General features: G+C 39.3%; 1 protein-coding gene across 2 annotated transcripts; it reads right to left on the bottom strand.

The window, feature by feature from the left end:
• Nucleotides 1-442: 442 nt before the first annotated feature.
• Nucleotides 443-27,194, bottom strand: SLC17A4 (solute carrier family 17 member 4). Of its 2 annotated transcripts, XM_030929336.1 has the most exons (13): nt 27,111-27,194; nt 19,880-20,004; nt 13,178-13,277; nt 12,418-12,623; nt 11,322-11,555; nt 11,150-11,237; nt 10,598-10,684; nt 8,200-8,318; nt 7,919-8,080; nt 4,858-4,990; nt 4,626-4,773; nt 3,597-3,687; nt 443-2,544 (listed from the first exon to the last, which is right to left on the bottom strand). In XM_030929336.1, exons 4-13 carry the CDS (start codon nt 12,550-12,552, stop codon nt 2,410-2,412), a joined length of 1,332 nt encoding a protein of 443 aa, XP_030785196.1. In that variant the 5' UTR covers nt 12,553-12,623; nt 13,178-13,277; nt 19,880-20,004; nt 27,111-27,194; the 3' UTR covers nt 443-2,409. The 2 variants fall into 2 exon arrangements, with proteins under 2 accessions (XP_030785196.1, XP_030785195.1); XM_030929335.1 differs by lacking the exon at nt 13,178-13,277.
• Nucleotides 27,195-27,563: the final 369 nt, after the last annotated feature.

Raw genomic sequence — 27,563 nt, 5'->3', positions numbered from 1 at the left:
AGGCCTGCACTCCTTCACCTTCCACTATGAGCAGAAGCTGCTTGAGGCCCTCACCAGATGCAGATGCCCAATCTTGAACTTTCCAGCCATCAGTATCACAATCCAAATAAACCTGTTTTTCTTCATAAGTTACCAGCCTCAGGCATTCCTTTATAGCAACACAAAATCAAAAAAGACACCTCCTTTTCATACCCAAACTTCTCAGTAGTGGTCTCCTTTCTGTACCTTCTGCTCCCTTCTCATCTGGATTGATCACTGCAAATTTGGCATTGGTAACTATTCACTTTCTTTGGAAACATTCTCTCTTCCCTTCCCTTTCTTAGCACCATATTCTCTTGGTTTTCCTTTTATCTTTCAGGCCCTTTCTTTTGCTTTCTTTCTTTTTTCTTTCCTCTTTTTTCTTTTTTTCTTTTTTTTTTTTTTTTTTTTCTTTCTTTCTTTCTGCTAATCATCCTCCAGCTGACGATTAAATACTGGAATTCTTTAAGGCTTATTCCCAAGCTTCCTTTTCTTATGCCACTTTCACCCATGGGATGTCTCATCCATGCTAAAAATTGTAATCACTGCCTGTATCAAGATGATTTATATGTTTGTAAATGTAGCCTAGATCTCACAAGAGAAATCCAGAGTCATGTGTCCATTTTCCTTCTTGTTGTCTTCACTTGGGTATAATTGCTATCTGTGTGAGAGGCATCTGCATTAATTTAACAGCAAACCAAAACTCAGGAGTTACTCTGGACATCTTCCACTCTCTCACTTAGTTATAGGGTCTGTCAGGTTTATTCCCTAGATCAAAGAATCCACCTAAATCAAATAATCCATTCACCTCTCACCATGTCTATTCCCTCATGCCAGAAGCCATTGTTTTCTCCTGGACTACACTGTAAGCTCCTACTCCAGCCTAATCTCTCATGCAGAGTAGCCTTTGAAAACAAGGACACTTCCCACTGATTTCAAAATAAAGACCAACACATTCACTGGGCCCACATTATCCTGTGTGCTCCTGACCTTAATTCTTCTACAGCCTCCTCACAAATCATACTTCCCTTATTCTCTGTCCTCTGGGATACCTAATTGCTCCTTCCTGCCATGAAACTTTAGCTTATGCTGTTCTTTCTTCCTAAAACGTTCTCCCGTCAGTCTCCCACACCGGTTAACTATTACCCTTCAGATCCCAGCTCAGCTGCAACTTTGCAGGGGTGGCCCTTCCTTACATTCAGATTAGTGCACTTATCATCCACTCTCATAACCCATGTAACCACTTGTTATTTCTACAGTTATTACACATTCATTTGTGTGATACTTTGATTAAAGTTATCTGTCCTCCTGAGATACTGAGTTCCTTAACACTGTGTATGGTTTTGATTTCTGCCATCCCCACAAGGTATGTGTGCATTAATATTCATTTCGTGTTGAAATGGTTTTACTGTCTTATGATCCTCCATGCTGCCCATATAGGGGCTTTAACAAAAGCACTATACACATTTCTCCAGATATTTGGAGTGAGTTTAGGGCAGTGTGTGTCTTACATACATCTTTGGAAGGCATTTTAGGTTAATGAAGTGAATGTTGAATCGTTCCACATGAATTGAATCCTACTGAATGGTGTGTGGGATTTCAACAGTCAGAGGGGCCCACGAAGGCAGACATCATGGGTCATTGTCCAAAAGCAGTGACACATGAAGAACTGTTGGAGGGGCTAGAAGAGATACTGGGCAATGTCCATTCACTAACATGTTAAAGATCTGCACCGAGCCAAAAAGCAGATGTGGGGACGAGGTTAAAATGGCCAGAAAGAAGGTAACTGTCCAAAAGCTGATTCTGGAAGCACAGGTATTCCAGAGGTGGCTCTGATTCCAAAGCTGGCATCCACAGAATGGAAGTTGTTGGAAAGAGTTAAAGTGTACTATCTTGCTCCCATTAGTTGCAGACATGATCATTCCTCTTGTCATGATGGAATCATTATTGTTCTTTCCTCCTTGACATTTTTCACCAACAATGGAAAACACTATGCATTCTGCTGTTTGGGGCTTTCTTTTGATGACAGCTCTGAGGATTCATCTTCTGCATGTTGGGCACAACTTGTTTGTGATTCTCAGTTCTCAGTCCCAAGGTCTGGCTTCCTCTTTTGCTTTAGAAAGAAATTGTCCCCAACCCCTCATGCTTTTACCAGGGTAACAGTGGAAGAGTGGAGAACACAGAAATCTCAACACACCTATGCTTTTGGTAGCTTGCAGTTAAATAACTAGTCTGTTTTCTTCCTCTGTAAAATCTCCAGGCATAGTAAAATCTTGAGTATTATATACAGGGTCTAGCTAATGGCTTACCAGTCAAGCAGGCATGAAAGGGAAATGTCTCGGAAAACAATGAACAACTAAGCACCAGGATCTAGCACATCTCTTGGTTTGCTCAGAAGTGGGTGAATATCTGTTCTTTAGCCCAGTCCTGCACATCTGCTCGGCCAAAGATGAGGTAGAAAACCAGGCCTGATATGTTAACAGCAGCTGAAAGCAAGAAGACATTTCTCCAACCAAACTCTGAATCCTGAAGGCAGAAAATTACAAGTTATTAACTGTCACCCAGTTCTTGTCCCTCTTGGTTCAGAAAGGCTTTGGCTCTCTGTCCTACTGCTCCCTCCCCGACCTCCAATCTGGCTTCCATAGGCTTCCCAGTTGGTCCTGGAATACTCAAGTACATTTCTGCCATGAGGCCAGAGCACTGGGCATTTCCTTGGCTGGAACACTCCTCCCCCAGATATCTATTTGTCTCACACTTCCACTTCCTTTCAGTCCTTGCTTAAATGTTCCTTTTCAAGCAAGTGGTTACAGTGAGTCCTTCCTTGACCATCGTGATTAAAATAGAAATTACACCCCTTGTGTGCTATTCTCCTTTTAGCATTTGCTAAGCATTTGCTATTCTCCTGTTACCTTCAATATGTCATATGTTTTATTTTCATAGATTTCTTTCAGTTTCTTTTCTACAATATAGGTTTCACAAGGGAAGGAATTGTGCTTTATTCACTTAAATAGTACATGGCACATACTAACGTTTAATACTTATTTATTGAATGAATGAATGAATGAATAAGTCAATGAATGTCAGGAGAAACAAGAGCAGTTTGAGGATTTCCATTTTAAACAACCATTTCCTGACAGCTTGTTAGTCAGTGCCTGGGAGGGAACTGAAGCTTCAAAAAAGATAAGGGACTTGATTTCATAAAGAATACTCTTTCTTTGTTATTCTTCATTTATTTTTCTGATTTACTGGTGCAAAATCACAGGAAAGTCATTCTTTAACTTTCCTGTGGTTTTTCACCAGTAAGTGAATGGTATATGGCAGTGTTTTTCACCAGTAAATGAAGTATATGGCAGAAAAGAAGAATGTCACATACTTCTCTATTCATGTAAAGTTTATACCAGTAAGATTCTTAGGAAACTTAAGAGTCTTAAGTTTCTTTAATCTTTAAGTCATCATGTAAACTAGGTTATTTTTTACTACTTTAAATGCGTCTTGTAGGATACAAGGCCGTGCAAATGTGAAAACACCTGCCTCTATAGGTTTCTCTTATGAATATTCATCAGAACATTTGACCTCACCTGACTGATGAAAAATCCAGCAGCAGTGGGAGAGATGGCTCCAGCTATGTGTGCAAAGACTTGTAATAGTCCTTTGAGAAAGCCAGTGTACCTGAGAGAGAGAGATCGTACTCTATTATACTCAAGTATACCTACATTTGAAAGTCTCAATACCTGAGAGAAGGAGTGAAACATTCCCGTGCAAACAAAGGGTTAATCTCAGCTGGTCTGTTGCAACTCTGTGCTTATCTGTGGGGATGGCTGGAATTGCGTATGCCTTGGTGAAACCTGAATGAAATATACTGTCTGACGATTAGTATAATCCTGTGCTAGGGATTGGTACTCCCAAGGGGGTAACCTCTATTAACTTGTCAACATTGTTTATGCAGAATGGTCAGATTGATGGTCTGCACCTGGTTTGTAAGGTTTTTGTTGTTGTTGCTTTGGCTTCTGCTGTTGAGTCTGATCTTGTAATTTTTATACCCTCCGTGGGTATAAAAGACCCCTCAGCAGATGAGACATTGGCTCCCCTGAGACAAAGGCATCTCTCACATTTCTTGGTGGTTCATTATCTGAAGATGAAGGATGTCCTGTTGACTGGGACAGGACCCTGGGAGCTATGTTTGTAAGTCTCAGTCAACTCTGTATTTACTGTATCAGAGACAGATATTTCTCCTGCAGTCCTGTGTCCTTTGCCTTTATTAAAGATTTTTATGAGCATGCCCTATAGAATCTCAAGAATTCTTTCAGTGATTCCACCTTAGGCAACTGCTGCATTCCTCAACAGAGAGAGATTTGTGTGAGTCTCCCTCAGTTGACTCTGAGCTTGGCCACTGACTCCTCTTGTTCATGCCCAGAAAAACTAAGTTCACAATGGTTGACCAGCTTTGAGTCTCTTCCAGGAATTATTTAGATGTAGGGTGTAGAGCCGGTGCTGACATTTCCTGCAACCTGTCGCACCTGCCACATTTTACTTTCACATCGGAGTATATTTAGGCCTGCTAGACTTAAACTAAGTTTCTGAGAGGATGAGGAAAAAGAGGTCCCTACCGAGGAGCAATATCCAAGAAGTTAACAAGGGCTCCTGATTCACAGAAGCTGCTGATGGCAGAAGACAGCACCAAGAAGGTCATGGTCATGCTGTGGCTGGATCTGACCCAGGGCAGGGACACGAGGATCACAGATGGGAGGAGAACCCCTGGGGTAGGAGGACAAACACAGAATAAACTGGAGGCTGCTCTGAGCTTCCTACATTCACCCCTGTGTCCAGCCTCGCCCTTACCAATGGCAGTGAAGAGTTTCCTGATGGTGATGAGTCTGAGGATTTTTCTGGAGAGAAGAAAGTCTGCCAATAGACCTCCAAGGATAATGCAGATACATCCAACAACAAACGGCAAGGCAGACAGGATCCCACTCTGAGGACCAGAGACTAGGTCAGGTACATGTGCCCTTACCACCCACACCATGACACAGACAACCTTGGACAGATTGTCCACATTTGCGGCTTTTCTTTATATACACATCACCTTTAATACAAATTCCATGTTACCATAATCAGCCAATATAGTTTTAGTATGTATATGTTCATAGCTCTGCTTGCAAAAAAAAATAAAAAAAAAAAAAGAACTAATGCTCTCTTTATATATAAAAATCACCTGGAAATAAATATTTAAAAGACAAAAATCCAGTAGAAAAATAGGCAAAGGATAATAACAGACAATTTACAGAAAAAAAGAAAAAATAAGTGGCTCCTAAACATGTTAAAAGGTATCCAACTTTGCTCATAATGAAAGAAAACAAAATAAAACTATGGTGAGATACTATTTTTCATGGATCAAATTGGCAAAAACACCCTTCTTTTTTTTTTGGCATGCTCTGTTGCTAACACTGTGGAGAATCAGGTTCTCATAAATATTACTGGTGCTCTATTGAGGTTAATTTGACAATATAAAAGTTTATAGTGCATTTACCCTTTGACTCAATAACCTCATATATAGAAATTTACTCCACAGAGAGTTGCACAAAGGTGTGACAAATGAACAAGATTTTCACTGCAACATTGCTCAAAGATGGGAAACAATCCAAATACTGCTCAGCAAGGTTCTCATGTATTGATATGAAGATTTCCATGGCATATTAAGTGGCAAAAACTTAGTATATAAGCATAACGGCATATTACAGAGTATACTGTTTTGTATTTAAAAAGTTGGGAAAATAAGAATATATATTCGTGTATGCTTGCATTCTCATAAAGAAACAAGGAAAGAATATATATAGGAAATTTAGGCCAGCCATGGTGGCTCACACCCATAATCCTGGCATTTTGGGAGACTGTAGAGGGAGGATCACTTGAGCTCAGGAGTTCAGGACCAGCCTGGCCAATATAACAAGACCTCATCTCCACAAAAAGTTAGCCAGGCATGGTGGTACACACCTGTGGTCCCAGCTACTCAGGAGGTTGAGGTAGGAGGATTGCTTGAGCCTGGGAGGTCAAAGCTTTAGTGAGCCATGATTGAACCACTGCACTCCAGCCTAGGCAACACAGTGAGACATTGTCTCAAAAGAAAAAAAGAAAGAAAGAAAAAGAAAAAAGAAATTTAAAGAATGATCATTGGAATGGTCTGGGAGGACAGGGCAGATTAGGAAAAGCAATGAGTAATGAAAGAAAGATTTTTCACTCTTTTTTTTTTTAGATGGAGTTTTGCTCTTGTTGCCCAGGCTGGAGTACAATGTCACAATCTCGGCTCACTGCAACCTCTGCCTCCCCAGCTCAAGCGATTCTCATGCCTCAGCCTCCTAAGTAGCTGGAACTACAAGCACCCGCCACCACGCCTGGCTAATTGTTGTATTTTTAGTAGAGACAGGGGGTTCACCATGTTGACCAGGCTGGTCTCGAACACCTGACCTCAGATGATCCACCTGCCTCGGCCTCCCAAAGTGCTGGGATTACAGACATGAGCCACCATGCCTGACCCACTCTATGTTTCAATATAGTTTTTAAAATGTTGAACCTTCTTGTTAGCAATTGAACTTCTAAATTAAAATTCTACTGAATAAAATGCAGTGAAAAGGAGACTCCTCTGTTATATATAATCCAAACAATGGAAAAGATTCAGCTCTCACCTGGTTCAAGTAGTTCATTTTACAGATGAGTAAGCCAAGGCTGTCAAGGTTACGTTACTTAGTGAGAAAATACCCTGAGGGCAATGAGAATCCAGGTCTCTTAACTTTTTAGCCTGGAAAGCTCTGCTTTCTGTTCACAACTTGTCTTTCCATTCATTCTCCCATCTTCCTCTTCCTCAGCCTTGGCCTCTGAGGGTCAAGCCCACCCAGCCTCACACCAGAGACAAATCATTCCTAACAGCCAGCCTCAGGAAGTCTGTTGCTTAGCACTGGCCTCTTGCTTATCTGGTCCCCTGATCCCCTGGATTAAGGTTCTGTTTTAATTTCTGGCCCTCCTTCTCTTTGAAAAGAACCAGAGCCACTCCCTCCTGGGGCTTTCTAATCTCAGTGCCTGCAGCCTGCTTGCATGCAGACGCTGACTACTACTAAGAAGATCAGCTCTCTGTTGGCTACTTAGCACATTTTCACCAGAGGAACCCAATCAATATGAGAAAGCTTCTTCCTGAGTACAGAGAGTACAAGAGTAACATTGGCTTTGTGAACTGTCACTAACAGGTTATGAAATCTGATACACTCTTAGCCACTTTTAAGACATCCATCTAGCAGGAATTGAAAGGCTCCTGTCAGCCATTCAGAGCATCTGTTTCTTCTGTGAAAATTCAGAGAGCTGTACACATATATGCACTTTTCTTTCTGTGTGTTATACTTGAATAAAAATGATTTTTTAAAACAAACATTACTCCATAAATGTCTATGTAAGTCTTTTTTGGGACTTTATGTCCTATTAATATCTTATTTTCAGCATATGTTGTTTATGCTTCTCTGTCACAATTTTCTCAGAGGCAGAATTTGTTTTGCTAATTTTTATTATTTATGCTACCAGCAGAGCATCTTGTTTGCAAATTTTGATTGGATTGAGTATAAAAATTTTGCACAGGGCCCTTAAAATATGATAGTATATAGTATAAAATATGATAGTATATAAAATATGACAGTAAAATCAAACTGACCTAGAACCATATGTATCATCCTGCTGCAATAAGTAGTGAACCACATTGAGATCAATCAGAATCCAAATTAACTAGACTCCATTTCCTACATGGAGGTCCTGGTCCTAATTCCCCGATTTTGTGACCATGGGAGAGACACAGGATTATATATGAGCTCTCTATATTTAAGCATTTAAACAGAAGATCAGAATGAGTTTTCTCTATACTTACATCTCTGAGGTTGGCTTGAAGTACGGAGCTGATGTACGTTGGTGTGTACGCCATAATGGTATAAAAAAGCCAGTATTCACAGAAATAAGAGACTAAAATAGCCCAGAGTGGTAAGGATTTGATCATAGCTCTAATGGGAAGAGACCAGCTTGGTGAACAGTCCTAGAATAAAGCACACAGCAATGTCCCCTCCATCAGAAGGCAGCTCTCTCTATCGCACTCTGCATTTCTGAGACGTCTAGAGGGACATAGAGAAATGTCAGAGGAATTTCTCAATGTACCTGCTGAGCCAATGAACACACAATGTATCTCTTCTCACCAGCACTGATAAAGGGATGATTCACAGGATCATCATAAATGAGAGGAAACCAGAGAAGACAACAGGCACAGCCAATTCCTCCTAGGAAAAGAGGATCCAGTTAGCACTGGATGGAGTGAAGTACTTCTTTCAGTTTGACTCTAAGATGATTCCTGTGGTTGACAGAGTGACTAGCCTCAGTACTCTACTCTTCCTGGCATCTATCCCTTGCATGGCCCTATCACAGGGGGAGAGTACTTCCTCACCACTTGACTTTGACCTTGGCCATACAACTTGCTTTTGCCAATGGTATGGAGGAGTTTCAAGCCTAGGCATTAAAAACCATTTTTTTTAAAACTTATCCTCTTGGGTCTTGCACACTGCTATTGGAAGACTATGTTCCAGCTCATCCTTTGACCAAGGCAGATGACAGACACAGAGAGTGGAGCCACCCAGCTGTCCCACAAAGAACCACGAGAATAAATGATCACTGTTTTAAACCACTGAGTTCTGGGAGATTTTGAAATGCACTATTATTAAAGCTATAGCACACTTACAACAAAGTAGCGTGTTTGCCCCACGTGCTTGAAAATGCCCTCATCATTCACATACCACTCGGCATCCCTCCTGCTAGTCATGCTTTGCAGAGTTCCTTTCATCATTAAACCTTTTCATATCTATCTCTTATCTTCCTCAAAGCACATACAAGTGAGAAGCAGTACATTATTATGTGGAATTAATTACCCAATTTCTAGACATGAAATGAAATTAATCCTCAGCAAAGATATTTTTTCTGATATATACATTATTACAGAGTTGGGAATTTAACATTATCAGTATTGAGTGGAAATATGGCCCATCTTCAAATTCCCTTTTTAGAATCTTAAGAAATCTTATGAGCTCTCTTTATTTGGCTAGCATGTCATTTACAAATTCCTTCACAAATATCATACAGCAGCCACTATACACCAGGCATTTTGCTACATTTTAAGAATATAAAATGACAAAGACACAGTTTTGCCATCAGGGAACTTAATCAAGTGGGGAGGGATAGATATGAAAATTAGCAATGTTGCACATTGGAGTTGGAGGATGTCAATATTTATTCAACAAATATTGAGTGAGTTTCTATCATGTATATGGTCCTTACTGTTTCTCAAAACCATAAGCACAGTAAGATTTTCTCGTTGTTTGAATAATTTTTGTAATCTGCCCTTCGAATGTTTTCATGATAAAAACTTTGAAGGTTGGTGTGCTGTGGAATCATTACATGTTTTTTTTGGTGAATATATTGACCTGATTTTACAGAAACCCTTGATCTAAGAGGCCCGCTGCTAATGAGCACACTAGTGGGACTATAAGGAATTACCATAAACAATTTAGGGGTGGGATTTTGGAGAATGTTTCAGATATTGAACAAACTTTAGCTGACAGCAGCTAGGCGGATTCCAACCACAGTTCCACGAAGGTAAAACTGTAATGTAGTAAAATACTGCCTCTGGAACTTTCCATGTGTCTTTGGAACCTTTCTGTAGCATCTCTCTGTATATTATGTCTGCTCCTGAACCTTACATAATCTGCCCTGTCCTGCAGGCTCCACTGGTTGATTCTTACTCTAATTAGCATTTTACCTATGATTAGGTCACAGTCACACAACTTTCTGACTATGATATTAATTTGGTGCAAAAGTAATTGTGGTTTTTGCCATAATAATAACTGGAGAAATTTTAAAGAATATATTAAATTAAAAAGCATGACTAAAATGTAGTCTGACTAAAATAACATTTTCTTTTTTTTTTTTTTTTTTTTTTTAGTCTCTTGAGACAGGGTCTCACTGTGTCGCACAGGCTGGAGCGTAGTAGCATGATCTCGACCCACTGCAACCTCCACCTCCTGGGTTCAAGCGATTCTCCCACCTCAGCCTCCCGAGTAGCTGGGATTACAGGCATGCAGCATCATGCTCGGCTAATTTTTGTATTTTTAGTAGAGACGGGGTTTAACCATGTTTGCCAGGCTGGTCTCAAACTCCTGGCCTCATGTGATCCACCTGCCTCAGTCTCCCAAAGTACTGGGATTACAGGCATGAGCCACCACGCCTAGCCTAAGATAACATTTTCAACATCTTATGAAATAATTTGCTCTGAATTCCTTTAGGTTAAATTTAGAAGCAGTAAGGAACGTTATGATGCCTCTAATGTCATAAGATTATTCTAGCTACACACTCAGGCTGCTGAAACTTAAATGTTAAACACAGTTGACTCTGAACACTACCAGCTTTAGCTATGTAAATATCCATATCTATTAGGATTTGGTTAACCATAGATAAATTGCATCACAGAATTCTCTGTCATAAAAAATTGAGATTTGAAAAGCAAACTCACCAAAGATATAGAAGACATACGGCCATCCTATGGTCTGGCAAAGGAGACCACCAACGAGTAGAACAATGAAGGACCCCAGCATTGACCCTGAACAGAAAAAGTGAGGATATTCTGGGTGAGAGGACCCGTCTTGGGGCTCTATGTGCTTTCTACAACGCTGAGTTGCACAGTGAGGGAAGGTATGAGTTTCAAGTCAAACTATCTAGGTTCAAATCCTGCTCCTTCACTTGGTAACTATGTGATCTTGGACAAGTTATTACTCTATTTGTGTCTGAAATTCCATATATGTGAAATGGAAGTAATTATATACAGCTGACTTATAAAATTGTTTTGAGGATAAGATGAAAATATGTGCAAAACACAAGAATGTTTGGCACATAGTAAGCATTCAGGTCATTCAGTTACAATCAAGAAAGGCAGTATGGGGTAGTATTTTAAAGCAAGGACTATGAAGACAGAGTGATTGATATATAAGATCTTGGTTCTATTGACAGGACTTTGCTGAGTTCTCTTGAACAGTGCATATAAAGTGGGATTTAGGGTATCAATTACCTGATCCAGCAATGGTGGTGAGTTGACTCCTTTCCAGTGGGGGAGCCCATTTGACCCAAATTGAATATTGACCAGTTAATACCATAACCTGGGGGGAATAAATTCCATTCTTGGAGATCTGAGGTCATTCTGGAACCTATATCCCACTTACACCTGGAAAACATCTTGGTACCTGGGCTATGCCTTGTACAATCCGGAGGACAATGAGCAAGGCCACTCCTGCATTAGCTGCCAGTGGAATGAAGAGGGTCAGGAATGAGGAAATAAACAAGCCAGCACCAACCACGTACTTGGCTCCAAATATTCCAGCCACATAGCCACTGGGGATTGGAGCCAAGAATGAGCCATAGTTGAGGGAGCTGAGGATGATTCCCTGGATTTCAGGACTCCAGTCATATGCAGGGGCCTAGATGACAAAGAGAGTTACTGTTTGTCTTTAGTTGAAGAATTGACAGTTTTCATTGAGAGGCCTTGAGAGGCAAAAAAAATAATTGGCAGTTATCTTTCTTTTTACATCTCTTTAGTTCCCCCAATATACCAGTATCATGTATTTAAAATATATGCCCAACATACTCTTTCCACTCACCCTGACACAATTAACTAAAAATTAAAATATAAGAGAGCTCATAAAGAAACAAAGACTATAAAGGAGAAAGCATTGTAAGCAAGGTAATTAAAAAATATGTGGAAGGAAGAGAAAGCGGACAAATCTGTGAAACATATTTTGTACAGATTTTCATCATTGTAGGGGAAGAATTTATGTCCCCTAAATGGTAAAATTTTTCATTTATTCTAACTTAGCCCCTGGTTACACTCATAGACACTAAGTAGTGATGCAATCCCCTTAGATACTTATTATGTTCTTTATTCCTTTCTTTTCTTTTCTTTTCTTTTTTCTTTTTTTAAGACAGAATCTCTTTTCACCCAGACTGGAGTGCAGTGGCACGATCTCTGCTCACTGCAACTTCCGCCTCCCCAGTTCAATCAATTCTTCTGTCTCAGCCTCCAGAGTAGCTGGGATTACAGGTGCCTACGACTATGCCTGGCTGACTTCCATATTTTTAGTAAGGATGCCTCGGCCTCCCAAAGTGCTGGGATTACAGGTGTGAGCCACCATACTTGGCCTGATACTTAGGTACTTGTGCCATTCCTGGCACATAGTACATGTTCAGTAAATACTTGGTGGTTAAATGAACCTCACTCTAAGATAAGTCTTTAAGTCAAATTATTTGAGTCAAAGAAAGAGTCCAGAGTCTCATTAAACTTACCATTGCTTTAAATTCTTTTAGAGTTTCATTCCAGTAGTCCTGGGAGTCAGTGGAGGGCCGTTCTGTGGAGGCATTGGGCTGGCTAGGTGGAGCCGTGTTGTTCACCATAGCCGTAATGGCAATGCTAAAGTTCATTTGTTGGGTGTAAATTGAAAAATTACAGAGCTGCAAGATGAGGGCCAGCCCATGTCGGACTGAACAAAAGCCTGAGAGGAGAAGGGCATGCAAAGTCACAATCAGAATGCTTTTCTCCCACTCTCCCTAAGTCTGGAAGAAGGAGAGAATTGGTAACTGTATGAGATGCAGAAATACAGAGAGAGAGAGACATTCCTCTGCAATTGTGTAGTGGACTTCTGTCCCCCTGGGAGGTAATGGGGGAAGTGGCTCCCTCAGAAGCATTTCCCAAACAGAGACTTGAAGAATGTGTGGAGTTGGTCAGAACAAGCCCTAGGGGAGAGTTTTTCAGGCAGGGCTCTAGGATGAGAAGATTAGAATGGGAATGGGAAGAAATTGATTTAGAGAAAGAATTGGCTGGGAGCAGTGACTGATTGGATATGGACAGTGACAGAAAGGAAATTGCTGGAAGTGACTCCCAAGTTTCCTGCTTGGGCAGCTGGGATAGCTGGAAGTGCCATTTATAACCAGGAAACACGGAAGATTAGCTTGTCTGGGGCTGGGGAGAGATGAAACTTGAAAGATAGGTGATGGTTAGATCATAGAAGTATTTAAACTTCATCTGAATACTGTAATCTATGCTTACACAAAATTTGCTAGTGTTCCATAGGAACTCTGGGTATATCCCTGTGGTTGAGTCCAAATACATTAGTTTGACAACAGTGGGAAGAGTTCATCCACTATCCCTGTAGAGAAATCCCAGAGGTAATGTATGATCACAAGGTATGAAGATGCCATTTTCTTGGCTCTGAAAGGGTGCAAATGCTCTTGGAATGAACAGCATGGTTTTGTTTTGTGTAGTAATGCTCTTGCTAAGTTCCTGCTCTTACCTTTGGTTCAACTCTGAGAGCATTTAGTTCCCCATCCCCAACCCAGCCAATGCACCATCCATGAAAATCTACATTGGAATTTTGATCAGTCATATTGATATGACAGATTAAATTCAGAAGGATTGCCACATTTATAGTATTGTCTTCTACTCAAGAAGGGATACCTACCCATGTACTAGTATTGGTCTTTTACTCAGTCCAAGGTGAAATTTTATAGTTATTTTCAGTTAAGGCCTTCACAAATTTTGTAAAGTACTTTTTATTGTTGTGTAACTGAGCTCTTTTTCCTATCATTTTCATCAGGTTTTTCCCCATTGGGTTTTGATTTAATAAAGAAAGACAAATTATGTACAAATAATGAAAAATGTAGTTGATTATGTTTACTGTTTGCAACTCTTATTTCATTCTCCTGGGTAATTTAATTCACTGGTATTTTCAAAAAAATAGACAAAACAGGAATGGTAAGAATGGGCACCTCAGCTATATTTGCATTTACTGAGACTGCTTCTCACATTATACCATTAGGTATGCTGCTAGTTGTTGGTATGACATGTTCTTTAATTATATTAAACTACTCTGTTACTACCTTTAAATATTTTTATGGGAATACATAAGTTTTATAAAATGTATTTTAATCCTGGAATCAGACACCTGCATTCCAATTCCAGCTTGTGTGTTCTACTTACAGCTGTGTGTTCTGGGGCAAGGTACTGAGCTCTCTGTGGCCCCCAAATTTTGCCTGAAAAATGGAATTAATAATAGAGTCTACATCAAGGCACTGTGATAACAACTGAATAAGTTTATGTAAGTTCATTATCATAATAGCCTACCACCTTTGTATTATTGGGATGATCTCTTCTTGTTCTTAATAGGCTATTACAAAATTTAAAAACGTGATGTATTTGGCTAGTGTTTTAGCTAGAATTTTATTTAGTATGTATAGTTGAGCTTAAAATGTTGTTTATGTATATATGTGTGTTATTTTTTGCTATACTAGCTTTGTTTTTTTTTAAGTTATAAACTTCCATCTGAATCTATGATCTGAAATGTTTTAGGTACATAGCCATTTTTCTTCTTAATAAATTTTTGATTTTAGAACAGTTTTAGATTTATAGAATTATTGAGTTCCTCAATATCTCACACAAAATTTCCTCTGTTATTAATATCTTATGGTGCATTTGTTGCAATTAATAAACCTACAGTGATATATTATTAACAACTAAAGTCCACAGTTTATTCAGCTATCTTAGTTTTACCTAATGTCCTTTCTGTTCCAGAATCCCATATAGAGAACCACATTACATTTAGTTGTCCTGTCTCCTTGGACTCTTCTTGTGTATGACACTTTCTCAGACTTACCTTGTTTCTAAAATGTATTCTAAGTACCTTGTAGTGGAAAATGTCTAAAGACCTTGATAGTTTTGAAACGCACCAGTCAGGTGTTTTGTGGAGCGTCCCTTAACTGAAATTTTTCTGATATTTTTCTCATGATTAGAATGGAATTATGTGTTTTTGAGAGGAAGGCCATGGAGGTAAACTGCCATTCTCGTCACATCATATTATGGCCACACACTGTCAACAAAGTTTCTTACTATTGAGTTGATCTTGGTCCCCTGGCTTGAGGTAGTGTTTGTCAGGTTGCTCCACTGTAAAATTACTCTCTTTTTTCTTTTTCTCCTTTTAATGTTTTGTATGAATTAATATGTACAAATGTACTCTGGAAGAAGTCACAAGCACCAGTCACACTTAAAGAGTAAGGAGCTAAGCTCCATTTTCAGAAGATAGAGTGCTATATATAAACTATTTGGAACTCTTCTGCACAGGATAAATAGGCATTTTCTGCTCCTTAAAACTCTCATAAAATTTTTCTAGTGAAACTACTAGAATATATTTGTTTGTTTCTGTGTTTTAAAATGAATAACTTTTTGACAAGTTTCTTCATTTCTTAGGTGTTTTTTGACATGTATAATTTTTTTCTTTATTCAGATTTATAAATTAGAAACATAAAATGTATAATTCCTAGAAATCATAATTTCTACAAAGTTATAATTAAATTATATTTAAAATATTAAATTTCAATAAGTAAATTATGATTATGTGAAGTTTTTATAATTATAAATTTTAATTCCTAGAAAATCATTTACTTATGTACTTTCCCTATAATTAGCTTTTATACATTTTCGATGCTTCTGTCTCCTATTTTCTCATAACTGCTTGTATTTAATATCTCTGCCTGATTAATCTGAGTAGTGGATTGTTTTATTGCATTGAGTGGCATCTTCTTTTATCAAAGAATCAGCTATTGTATATATTTTTAATCCAATTTTTTAATGATTTGAGTTCACACTATTTTCTACATTTAAGTTGTCTGTTTCATTTTTCTATGTAATTTCCTTAAAGTTGTAGGCTCAGTGAATTTGATGTTTAATTAACTAGTTTTCATTTTTTATTATACAATCTCTGTTTTCTTCCCTTTTTCAAATCTGTCTTCTCCTTGCTGCTGCTAATTCCATTTTAATTCCGCACTGACATTTTTTTCCTCCTTTGTTTCCTTTCTCATCTATATTAGGGACTTCTTCCATATTCTTCTGTTGATTTACTTCCTATACTCTATGCTTTATTATTATTATTATTGTCATTGAGAACTTTAAGAAATTGAAAATGAAAATATTCCTCAATTTCCCCGTAATAATATAAGCACAGCAGTGTGATGTAAAGGCTAACAACAGCTGATTTGAATCCAGCTGCTACCTCTTTATACCTGGATGATTAAGATGTGTTACTTCATCCCTCTGTGCCTGAGTAGGCTCCTACAAAATGGGGATGATGCTAGTAGCACTTTCCCTGAAGGATTGTTGTGAGAATTCAATGAATTAATACATACAAACTGCTTAAAACAGTGTCTAACATAGGGCTTGCACTCATTATGTGACAGCTATTATAATGAACTGTGATCTTTCATAAGTGTACCTGTTGATTTCTCTTCCATCTAACACATGCCTTACCTTACTCTTTCTACGTAAATATGCAAACATATTTACATAGGTTCCTTGTAGTCCACCCCTACAGCCTTGGACTATAAAAGCCAGTCGTGTGTGACTTTGTTCTCACATTTTGAAACCCCTGCACAGGGCCACCCATGCTAGTTTGAGGCCCAGCTATGATGCGGTGGTGTATGTGGGTGGGCTGGTGGCAGCAGGTGGGGAGGAGGAGGTAGGAAATTCCTTCACCAATTCAAGGGAAGCTAACTATTGTACCATTTTAATTCCGCAATAACATTATATAATTTGAGAGAAAGTCTTCCAAATTTCCAAGTTGATTTCGGCAATCACTCATATTTTCCTCTGCTTTGTAGCACTGGCCCCTAATGCTAAATTGCAGATCAGAAAGGCCAGTGAAGCGTGAGGGGAAAGTTGCAGAATGTGGGCCCATGCACGCTTCACCCAGCACATCCCAGCACTGTAGACCCTTGAGGGGCTCATGGGGTCTGTGGTCTGCCGAGCTTCTGGACACTGCCACTCTAAGCTGGGGAGCACTAGCTGAAGCTCCGCAGCATCCTCTTTGTTCTTGCTGTAACACTGCACCATGCCTCAAGGATGGGAGTTTTATCGGCTCTTGGCTCCTCTCTCAATTTCTTCCAAATTGTATTAAATCTGTCTGCAAGACTTGGAGTTTCTAGTGTGTGGTAGGAATAATTCCTTAGTTTCAACGTAGATGGAAGTACTTTCTCAAGTGTTGTGCTTGTTTCATACATTTCCACGGCTTTCAGAAGGGGGTGCTATTGTAAATGGGCCTTCTGATGGCATTCTTCCCCATGGAGGGGGGCAATATGTTTTCCCTGCAGGCATTTGATATGGAGAAAGGACACTGTCCCTGATATTGTTCTCAGTGCCTTTCCCACCCTTCTGTGGTCTCCACAGTAACAGAGGAACAAATATCTGGAAGCTACAATCCTCAGGATTCCATTCAGATTCCACAAATGAGGACATTCTGGCACAATGTGTCAGGCTGAACTCAGTGAGAAACCACTGTGCTCTGCAGGCAGCTGCAGGTTGATAAGCAAGAATCAGTCATGTTAGACATGGGATTTCTGCCTGTGACTTTGGGGGTCCGTCTCAAAAACATCCACTTTGTGATGCACATGGCTGAGATCATTGGCAGTGTAATATCCCGGATTTTCTGAAAGTAACCAATCTGACTTTTGCTTCCCTAGCCTTCCAACATCTGTGGAATCTTCCAGTCCCCTATATTAATCTTTCTTCTCAGAAATACCTAGATTTGCTTTTGATTTTGTGATATAACCCAGACTGATACAGAAGCTCATGGACCTCTGGGGGAAAGGGGGATCAGAAGGTCAAAGTGATGTCTGTCTCCAGCCTGGCCCCAGAAATCCCTAACTGAGCCTGAGAAAGAAAAACTACTGATCTTCAGGCAGAACCTGAAGGCCCAGCTTTTTTCACTCAAGGTTTCTGGGTTATTGGAGCAGTTCCTTTGTGTAACCAGGTGACCAGATAATGGGGGAGGGGGCATTTCCCCACATCCCATGGAACACCTGGATTCAGCTCACTAAGTGTCTTAGAAGCACAGCAAAGACATCAGTAGCCTTTGGGGATGGGAGTACTGGTACCCAGAGAAAGCCCCAGCAGTGCCCTGGGAGTCTGATACAGAAGATCCAGTCATGCCCAGTAAGCATGAGCCAGAGAAGGAGATGAGAGGAAAACTGATGTTGGACACCAACAGATAAAGCAATCAGCAAGGTTTATTCCTAAGCATTTGTGAGAAATGCTTGGATACACAACAAAATAACTTGGTAAGGCTTGGAGGAGTAGCTGGGGTTCTGCCTTATTAGGTAGGATGAGACTGCCAAAAAAGGATGAGTGTTAATAGCATGATGCTGTTTGAAACAACAAGCTGGGGTAAAGTTGGTTACAAAGTAGTTGTCCAGTATAGCTATAGCCCAGAGTGGTCACCAGAGGACTGGGTGGCATGGTAGGCCAGATGTTGTAGGAGACTATAGAAAAAACCAGAAAGACCATAGGGGTTCCACTTTAGACAAATTACCCAATGACTGCCAAAAGGTGGGCTGAGGAAGGGACACTATGTGAGTGGTAATAATGAGCTCATAAATGGCAGAATCAGGATTGCAAACTCAAGCATTATGATTTCTGACCTGTGCTTTTATCCAGTATGCTATACTGTACCTTGGTAAAATTTTACACATAAGTTCTTCACAATACCAATTTTGAGGGAGAGACAGAATGATAAAAGAATTTGGCCAATGGTATAGTCTAGTAGACTCTGAAGTCCTTAGAAACAGATGAGACTTTCAGCCAAGACTATTGGAACAGTATTCATTCTGGGTCCAATTGTGACTAGTTGTAGGATGAGTACTAACATGCAAATTTCCTGATTTCTTCTGTGATGGATGAGATTAGGAGAAATCTCTTTTCTTGAAGATATGCATAATTCTTAACAGACAAAACAGACAAACTGGCTAAAATGTTGAGTATTACAAAGCATTCCTTCTTGGTTAGTGTTTTGCCTTTTAAAGGCATTATCTTATGAAATGACTATATCCTTAAAAGAATTAATGGATAACATAGTTATAACTCATTAAGCATTTAGGGTAAAATAAGATGTTCTAGGCCGGGCGCAGTAGCTCACGCCTGTAATCCCAGCACTTTGGGAGGCCGAGACGGGCGGATCACAAGGTCAGGAGACCGAGACCATGGTGAAACCCCGTCTCTACTAAAAATACAAAAAATTAGCCGGGCGCGGTGGCGGGCGCCTGTAGTCCCAGCTACTCAGGAGGCTGAGGCAGGAGAATGGCGTGAACCCGGGAGGCGGAGCTTGCAGTGAGCCGAGATCGCGCCACTGCACTCCAGCCTGGGCGACAGAGCGAGACTCCGTCTCAAAAAAAAAAAAAAAAAAAAAAAGATGTTCTACAGTTTCCCTTAATGCATATTATAAAAAGCATGATATTGTAATATAGATAAGAGAAAGGAAGAAAGGTGACTTCTATGACATGGTAGAAACAAAAAGCCCATTTTGGGATCGGGGTCAGGTTTGGATTTAACATGAGCAGAAAGATCCAATGGGACATGTCTTGAGCTTAGAATCAGACAAGCCAAGGTTGGTTTCTATATTTCCTACTTAGAACCTGCTCTGATTTTTTCCTTCATCTCTAAATAATGTCATGATACCTGCCTGTCTTATATACCTTCAAAGTTTCTTGTGAGAAATGAAATAATTATCAATAACTATTTATAGCCATATAGAATTCTTGGCAATTGGTGGTAGTGAGGAAAATGATGTGTATCAACAAAAGATGCCACAGATCTTAGTTTTATTTACTAACACAAGTCAAGGTGCCAACAGATCCTAGTTTTATTTACTACAAGTCAAGGTGCCATAGATCCTAGTTTTATTTACTACCAGATTACTGTGCATGATTTTACCTTTCCTGGAGCATTCCTCTTGAGCCATATTTAAATTGCCATCATTGGAAATGTCCCCCACTGTAGCTTTGACATCTGGTCCAGTAGACATTTTGGTTCTCTTCCCAGGGACTGACATTTACTTACTAAAATAAAAAGAATGCAAAAGCAAATACAGAGAGAATCTTATATGATACCGCCCCAATTCTTTCTAAGAACTAGGAGCAAATGTTGTTCTATAAGAAAAGTGCTAGATTAGGGTTCGTGAAAACTAATTTGTCATCCTGGCTTTATCACTAACCAATTGGTTGGTGTTTGAAAGGTCACAGTTTACCCTGGGTCTTAGTATCTATGTCTCACAAGTGAGGAATCTGGCCTGGGTTGCCTTGATAAATTGTAATATCCTTTCTAGTTCTGTGTTCCCATGTCTCTAAATTGATATTAATATTACATGAACATGAAAACTTGACAACCTTATTTGAAATTTCATCTAGGAGATTCCAGTGGATTAAATTACCGGAAAAACTATTATAAACACCTATACATATTACATAAAATATAGCAAACACCCTTTTACATAGCTGCAAAAACAGTAAGAGATACATCCATCAAGTTATATGTCTGCGCTAACTTCAGTGATCATGAGATTGGGGCACAGAAGCATCAATTTCAGTGATGTGGGGGCTTGAGATCTAAGCCCCTGTGGGGATGAAGGATGAAGCCTTAGGCCCATGCCAGGGAGGCGATTATAAGGGAAATTCTAATATAGAGTTAGATGCCTCAAAGGGGTCCAAAATTTGGTTAAAGAGGCTCTTGCCCTTTCAACAATAACAGTGACAACCCTCTTTGTCCTAAGTTGTGGTTTGAAAATAAAGTACTTCACCTGAAAACTGTGAAAGTTCATATCTAGGTTATGGAGAATTGAGGGTTGAAATTCATACTTCCTTCATTGTCTGAGAATTCATCCCTAGCTAAAAAATTGACCAAAGAATCAAGCCCAGTCTGATTCGCTCAAAACAGATTACACAGAATTACTGCAGATGAAGCTCTATATATTATGAGCTCAAAATAAAAAATTATAAACACTCAAAGAAATGATCCATCCACAACAAGTTTTCAGACTCAATGCATAGCAAAATTAAACTACTGAGAACTTCTAAAAATAGAATAAACTGACAAAGACATTACATAAGTATGCTTTAAATAATTGAAGAAATAAAATATGGACCCTAAAACATAAAAAGATACCAAAAAGAATAGGCAGATTTAAGAAAGATACTACCTGAAATACAAAAATGATTAGGCATTAAAATTTCAAACTAAGTGACTAGACATAGCTAATGAAAGAATTAGCAAAATCAAAGGCAATGAGTTATGTAAATTATACAGAATAAAGCTCAGTGAGATGATGAGGGATGACAGCAAAGTTAAGAAACTGGAAAATGGAGTGAAAAGGTCCAATGTATGTTGAATAGGACTTCTAGGAGGACAAAATAAAGAGAATTGAGAAAAGGCAATACTTTAGGAAATAAAGAATAGGAATTTTTTAGAATAGATGAAACCACAAGATTTCTCAGATTCAGGAATCAAAATGAGTCTCAAGCTACGGAAATGAAAAGAATCTACACCTAAACATATTTAAGGATACTGCAGGACACAAAAAGAACAAAACTTATTTATAGTAATAGATACCATAAAAGATGACTTTATAATAATAGATACCATAAAAGATCAGTTTTAGAAGGGGAGAAATTGATTACAGCATTCTATCAGATATGGAGTAGCATTTGTTCAACTTCTAGCTAATAAAAAAATAAAATACAGTAAATTGGCAAAAAGTAGGAGACTATTAGAACAATATATGAATATAGATTAAGAACAAACATGAGAAAATGTGCATCACTTCACTATCAAGGACATGGATATTAAAAAAACAAGATCCTATTATTTCTTACCTATTAATTTTCATAAACATTTTAAAAGACTGTTACAAGCTTAGGCAAAAATGTCGGGAAATGAGCTATTATTTGAGGCAGTCAAGCTGCATCTTCTCACTTGTATTGCTGCTTCATGGTGTGTACCAGAGACTAATAGGCACAGCCACACAGAGTAGTATGTTTCAGGACACTCCTTAAAGCAATATTTGTAAAAGCAAAAAGTCAGGAGCTAACTAATGATGATTTAATATTTGCATAATTAAATGCAGATATTTTCTGAATACTATATGGTTATCAAAGAATTGGATACACATATAAAAGCATATAAAGATTTAAAAGACAGGTAAACAATCAAGTGCCTACAGTCTTCAAGAGACTCACCTAAAACATAAGGATTCACATAAACTTAAGAAGTGGGAATAGATATTCCACGCAAAAGGACACCAAAAGCAAGCAGGAGTAGCTATTCTTATATCAGACAAAACAAACTTATAAGCAACAACAGTTGAAAAAGATGAAGAGAAACATTATATAATAACAAAAGGACTAGTCCAACAGGAAAATACCACAATCCTAAATATATATGCACCTAACACTGGAGCTCTTAAGTTTATAAAACAATTACTACTAGATCTAAGAAATGAGATAGACAGCAAGACAATAATAGTTGGGGACTTCAATATTCCACAGACAGCACTAGACAGGCCATCAAGACAGAAAGTCAACAAAGAAACAATGGACTTAAACTATATCCTAGAACAAATAGACTTAACAGATATTTACAGAACACTCTACCTAACAACTACAGACTATACATTCTATTCATCAGCACATGGAACATTCTCCAAGACAGACTATATGATAGTCCACAAAACAAGTCTCAACAAATTTAAGGAAATCGAAATTATGTCAAGTACTCCCTCAGACCACTGTGGAATAAAATTGGAAATCAACTCCAAAAGGAACTCTCAAAGCTGTGCAAATACATGGAAATTAAATAACCTGCTCCTGAATGATCATTGGCTCAACAATGAAATCAAGATGAAAATTTAAAAATTATTTGAACTGAACGACCGTGACACAACCTATCAAAACCTCTGGGATACAGGAAAAGCGGTGCTAAGAGGAAAGTTCATACCATTAAATGCCTACATCAAAAAGTCTGAAAGAGCACAAATAGACAATCTAAGTTCACACCTCAAGGAACTAGAGAAACAAGAACAAACGAAACCCAAACGCAGCAGAAGAAAAGAATTAACCAAGATCAGAGCAAAACTAAGTGGAAATTGAAACAAATAAACAAAAAAATACAAAAGATAAATGAAACAAAAAGCTGGTTCTTTGAAAAGATAAATAAAATTGCCAGACCACCAGCGACATTAACCGAGGAAAAAAGAGAGAAGATCTAAACAAGCTCAATTTGAAACAAAACGGGAGATATTACAACTGATACCAGAGAAATACAAAATATCATTCAAGACTACTATAAACACCTTTACGTGTGTAAACTAGAAAACCTAGAGGAGATGGATAAATTCCTGGAAATATAAAACCCTCCTAGATTAAACCAGGAAAAATAAAAACTCTCTGTGCAAAGGAATGGGGAGGGCAGGAATGGCCATGCAGGAGTTGAACTTTGTCTTTGTTGTTTACATGTGTGACAACAATAATGTAATTTGAATTATTACTGTAATTAAAAATAAATTTCAGGGACACAGGTAGGCTGAGATGAAGAACGTGAGCGTTTTACAGTCAGTTGCTGGTATTCTCTGTCAGGTATTCATTTTCACTCCAGGAAAGAAATGAGGAGGGCACTGCCCCGTCACTTCTAGTCAAATGATAGGAGCTGCCCGCAAGGGGGTCATTCAGGGAGCTTGACATATGTCCCTTACGTGTGTGTGCTTGTGTGTATGTAAAGGTGAGTGACACGTGCCTCAGAATCTAAGGGCATGGGGTGGTGACTCCTGGTCTGAGGTTGCAGAGCACAGCAAAGGTCTACACCACACTGGAGTCTGTGATACATCCCACAGCAGCAGGGGTGAAGATGCACAGGTAGAGACCAGCAGGTCCCTTATGAACCAGATATGGATGACTCAGGAAAAATCCAGTTTACAATCTCTTAAAATGAGAACTGTCTGGAGAGGCCACATGACCCCAAAAGAGAGGACAGACTGCCTAATGCCCAGCACCTGAGAAAGGAACCCTAACTGCTGAGTAGTGAACACATATCACCCCTGACATGGGAGGACTGGTGGATCCCACCACTGGGGTACAATAAAGGATTCAGCATTGAACATTCATCCAACTCAAAGACCACCAATGCCAGTGCACAAGAGTTCTGGCTAAGAAAGACACTTCCTGCTTCTTGCTTCTAACTCCCTACCCACCAGCTATCAAAGATCAGAAGCGACAGCTAGCAAGAGGGGTAAGAGTAGTTGCTGACAGAGAAAGGGAACAAGAAGCCAACCAAATGATCCCTTCCCTCCCCAGAACCAAGCTGGAGTGGTGGGTGGCGGGGAAGGGGAATGAAGGTTTACTTTTAGATCAAGTTTGGAATTTTCTGGTTTTCATTGGACTGGACCCATTAATTACAAAATGAGATTATTTGAAGACTACAAATAAACAATAAACCCATTACTACTGAAAATGATCAGAGAAGTTACAGCACCAAGCAGATATAAAGTTACAGCACCAAGCAGATGTAAAGGGATACGATGAAGTTACAACACCAAGCAGATGTAAAGGAATAAAATGTAAAGGGATAAGCAGTAGGTGCTGGTGAAATAAAATCATTTTCCACTTGCTCTCTGTGAAGGACTCTTCTTATTAATATAAAAGAAAATAGACCTGATCCTTTGGTGCTATTGTGTTTAAAGATAAGTGGAAATGTTACATAATGTCACCACTAAAGTTGGTAAGTGAGCAACTGACAGAGAAGTTGCCTCAATGATGTCCTTCAAAACCACAGATGTTAGACCATGGAGCCCTCTAGTCTGCACTGGAATTCAAAAACACACTCAAAATTGAATTGAAATCCAAACGAATACTCATTGGCAAATGGAATAGTTCTAGTAACTCTGAAAAGAAACTTGGTAAAATGAGGGGACTGAATAGTCTGCTGGAAAAATAATTTGCCTTTTATTTATTTTCACACTTCAGGGCAATTAGTTGAATTGAAAAACTCCTATCAGTCACAAGAACTAAAGACATAGCTTTCAGGGTAACATTTTTTTCCACAGGCTATACCCATGCAGACTCTTCTAGTGTTCCAGCGTCTAAGAGTTCACTGACCGCAAGTTCATTCATTGATTCAGTAAACATTTATTGAATCAATGAATGCAATATTGTGCTTTCATAGCTCCATCTCCTGCATGACTGAAGGACTTAGTAATCATTAAATTGCCCTCTCCTTGTGCTTATTATAACCAGCAATCAATTGCCAGTTTTTTCAGTAATGGGTGATCATGGTTTTGCTGACGTTAATGAGAGCAGTGGGAACAGACAGCCGAGGGCGAAGGGAGGACAGTGCTGTTGTGGGGCAAGGGATGCAGGCATGGACAGTACACCTGTGAGAAAGTTACATCCCAGGAGGGGCACATATGAAAAGAAAGAAGTAAGAATGCCACATGGTATGAAAAAAACAAGAGTGGCAGTGACAGAAACTAGGTTAATTAGCATCAGGAGAGGAGGGCAAGCACTCTGCCTAGTCTAACCACTTTACCTAGTGTGGTTGTGTGAAATGGTTATATTTGAGCTGAAATGGGAACACTGAGAAGGAGGCAGTGCTGAGCAAGAACATGCCAGGCAAAGGAACCAGCAAGTCTGTCACATTTTTCTAGGCAGAAGGTAGTCCAACATGGCGATGCAGAGTGAATGAGGAGGTTAATGGTAGGTGATGAGATCAAAGGGGTGGGCAGGGGCCAGACCATTTTGGGTCTTATAGGCCGGGTAAGGGGACTGGATTTACTATGGCCACTGTGTGGCACATGGGCTATAAAGGACAAGATTGAGAACCAAGAGACTGAACAAGAAGCTGTTTCTTGACCTGTGCAAGGGTTGATGGTGGATGGGCCAGGCTAGCTGTGGTGAAAAAGACCACCTTCAGGGCCTGTTTTGGAGATATGCCACAAAGACTTGCTAATGAGGTGTATATGGGAACAAGAGAAAGGGAAGAATCATCAGAGACTTCCAGACTTATGACTTGAACAAATGAGTGAATAGTGTTGCACTCAAAGTTGGGGAAATGAACAGGGAGGGCAGAAGGTTTCAGAGGAAAAGCAAGAACTTTATTTTGGACATAGGGGTTGAGACTCCTGTTAGACCCAGAAGGGAAGATTGACAAGTAAGTTTTGTGTCTGTGAGTCCATAGCTAAGAACAGAAGGGCCTTGGTAGAAATATAAATTTGTAAGTCATCAGCCTTATCTATTTATTTTGAAACCAGGTAAATGAGGAAAAAACAACAAAGAAATGGAGCCAGCCATTCTTATATCAATTTCTCATCAGTTTTTCTTGCCAAGACTGCTTGTGTCCGTTCTTTTTGGATTCATATGCATCCTGTTCCTCTGCTAGTCATCACTTCACTGTAGAATGAGACTTTTCCTTAAGGTGCTGTGCAGAGCTATTAATAGCTCAAATGTCAGCTTATGCGGTCTCAGCACTGAACATTTTTCCTCCCTATGAGAAATAGCCCATGGCTCTCACTCACAGTCTGCAAATAAAGTCCTCTGCCCTAAACTCTTCATCATTAACCACTTCCCAAAGCCAGGTTAGATTTCATTTATTTTGCTTTCCCATAAATTCACTGGAACCAAACCAGAACAGTTTGGTTTTGACTGATATTTTAGGCATGATGAAAATCTTCCTCTGTGAGAATTCAGTATTGGCATTTATTGTTGCACCGTGGATTTGATCAATGCTTAAAAAAATTAATGTATTTCACAAAAACAATCCAAATATATCATTTAGTTTTTCTCTCTCTTCCTCTCTCTCTCTCTTCCTGTCTCTGTCTCTTCCTCTCCCTCTCTCTCTCTGTGTGCATGTGTGTGTGTGTGTGTGTGTGTGTGTCTGTCTGTCTGTCTCTGTTCAGCTATACTTTTAGAAAATTTCATTCTCTTGAAATTATTCCCTGTAGTTCCATGGCACTTAATGCAACATCCCTTCTCACCAGAATTATCTCAGGACACAGGCATTCTCTTCTCCACTCCCACAGTCTCTGCCCCCAAACAGCAAATTAAGCTGCTCTCTAATGGAAAAAGACCCATTCCCATCATCTCAAAAGCAGAATATTAAGGGTAAAATTTGAAAGCTAACTAACCTGAGGGAGGAAGAGTGCAGGATCCTCATTCCTTTCAAATAAATTTCTCTAATCTCTTTGCAGTTGTCTAATTCTGGGAGGTAAATAATTACCCAAAACCTTTAGCCCTTATGTTACCAGCTTGCAGGATTTTATTGGCTCAGTGGTTTAACTTTTAACTTTACATTTTATTGCTTGATTGATAAGCAAATCAAGCTCATTAAATCTTCCTCATGCTTCAAGCCCCGCTGAGGTCACCTATGTCTTCCCTCATCCTTAATCAGAATCAATGTCCCTTTTTATAAGGATCTTGACACCCCACATGCCTCACTGACAGCAGTGTTCCCTTCTGGGGTCTCTCAGAGTTATTATAATCTTCATGGAGATGGGGTATATTTGTTCCCTTTGAGTCCCTTTTCCACCATGCTCCTATTTAATAGAACTGAGTTTTCCAAAGAGGAGAGACTTAATACA

The sequence above is a fragment of the Rhinopithecus roxellana genome, chromosome 4 (genome assembly GCF_007565055.1).
Source record: "Rhinopithecus roxellana isolate Shanxi Qingling chromosome 4, ASM756505v1, whole genome shotgun sequence".
Lineage (NCBI taxonomy): Eukaryota > Metazoa > Chordata > Mammalia > Primates > Cercopithecidae > Rhinopithecus > Rhinopithecus roxellana.
Note: the sequence above shows the minus strand (reverse complement) of the source record. Positions and strands in the feature narration are given on the sequence as shown.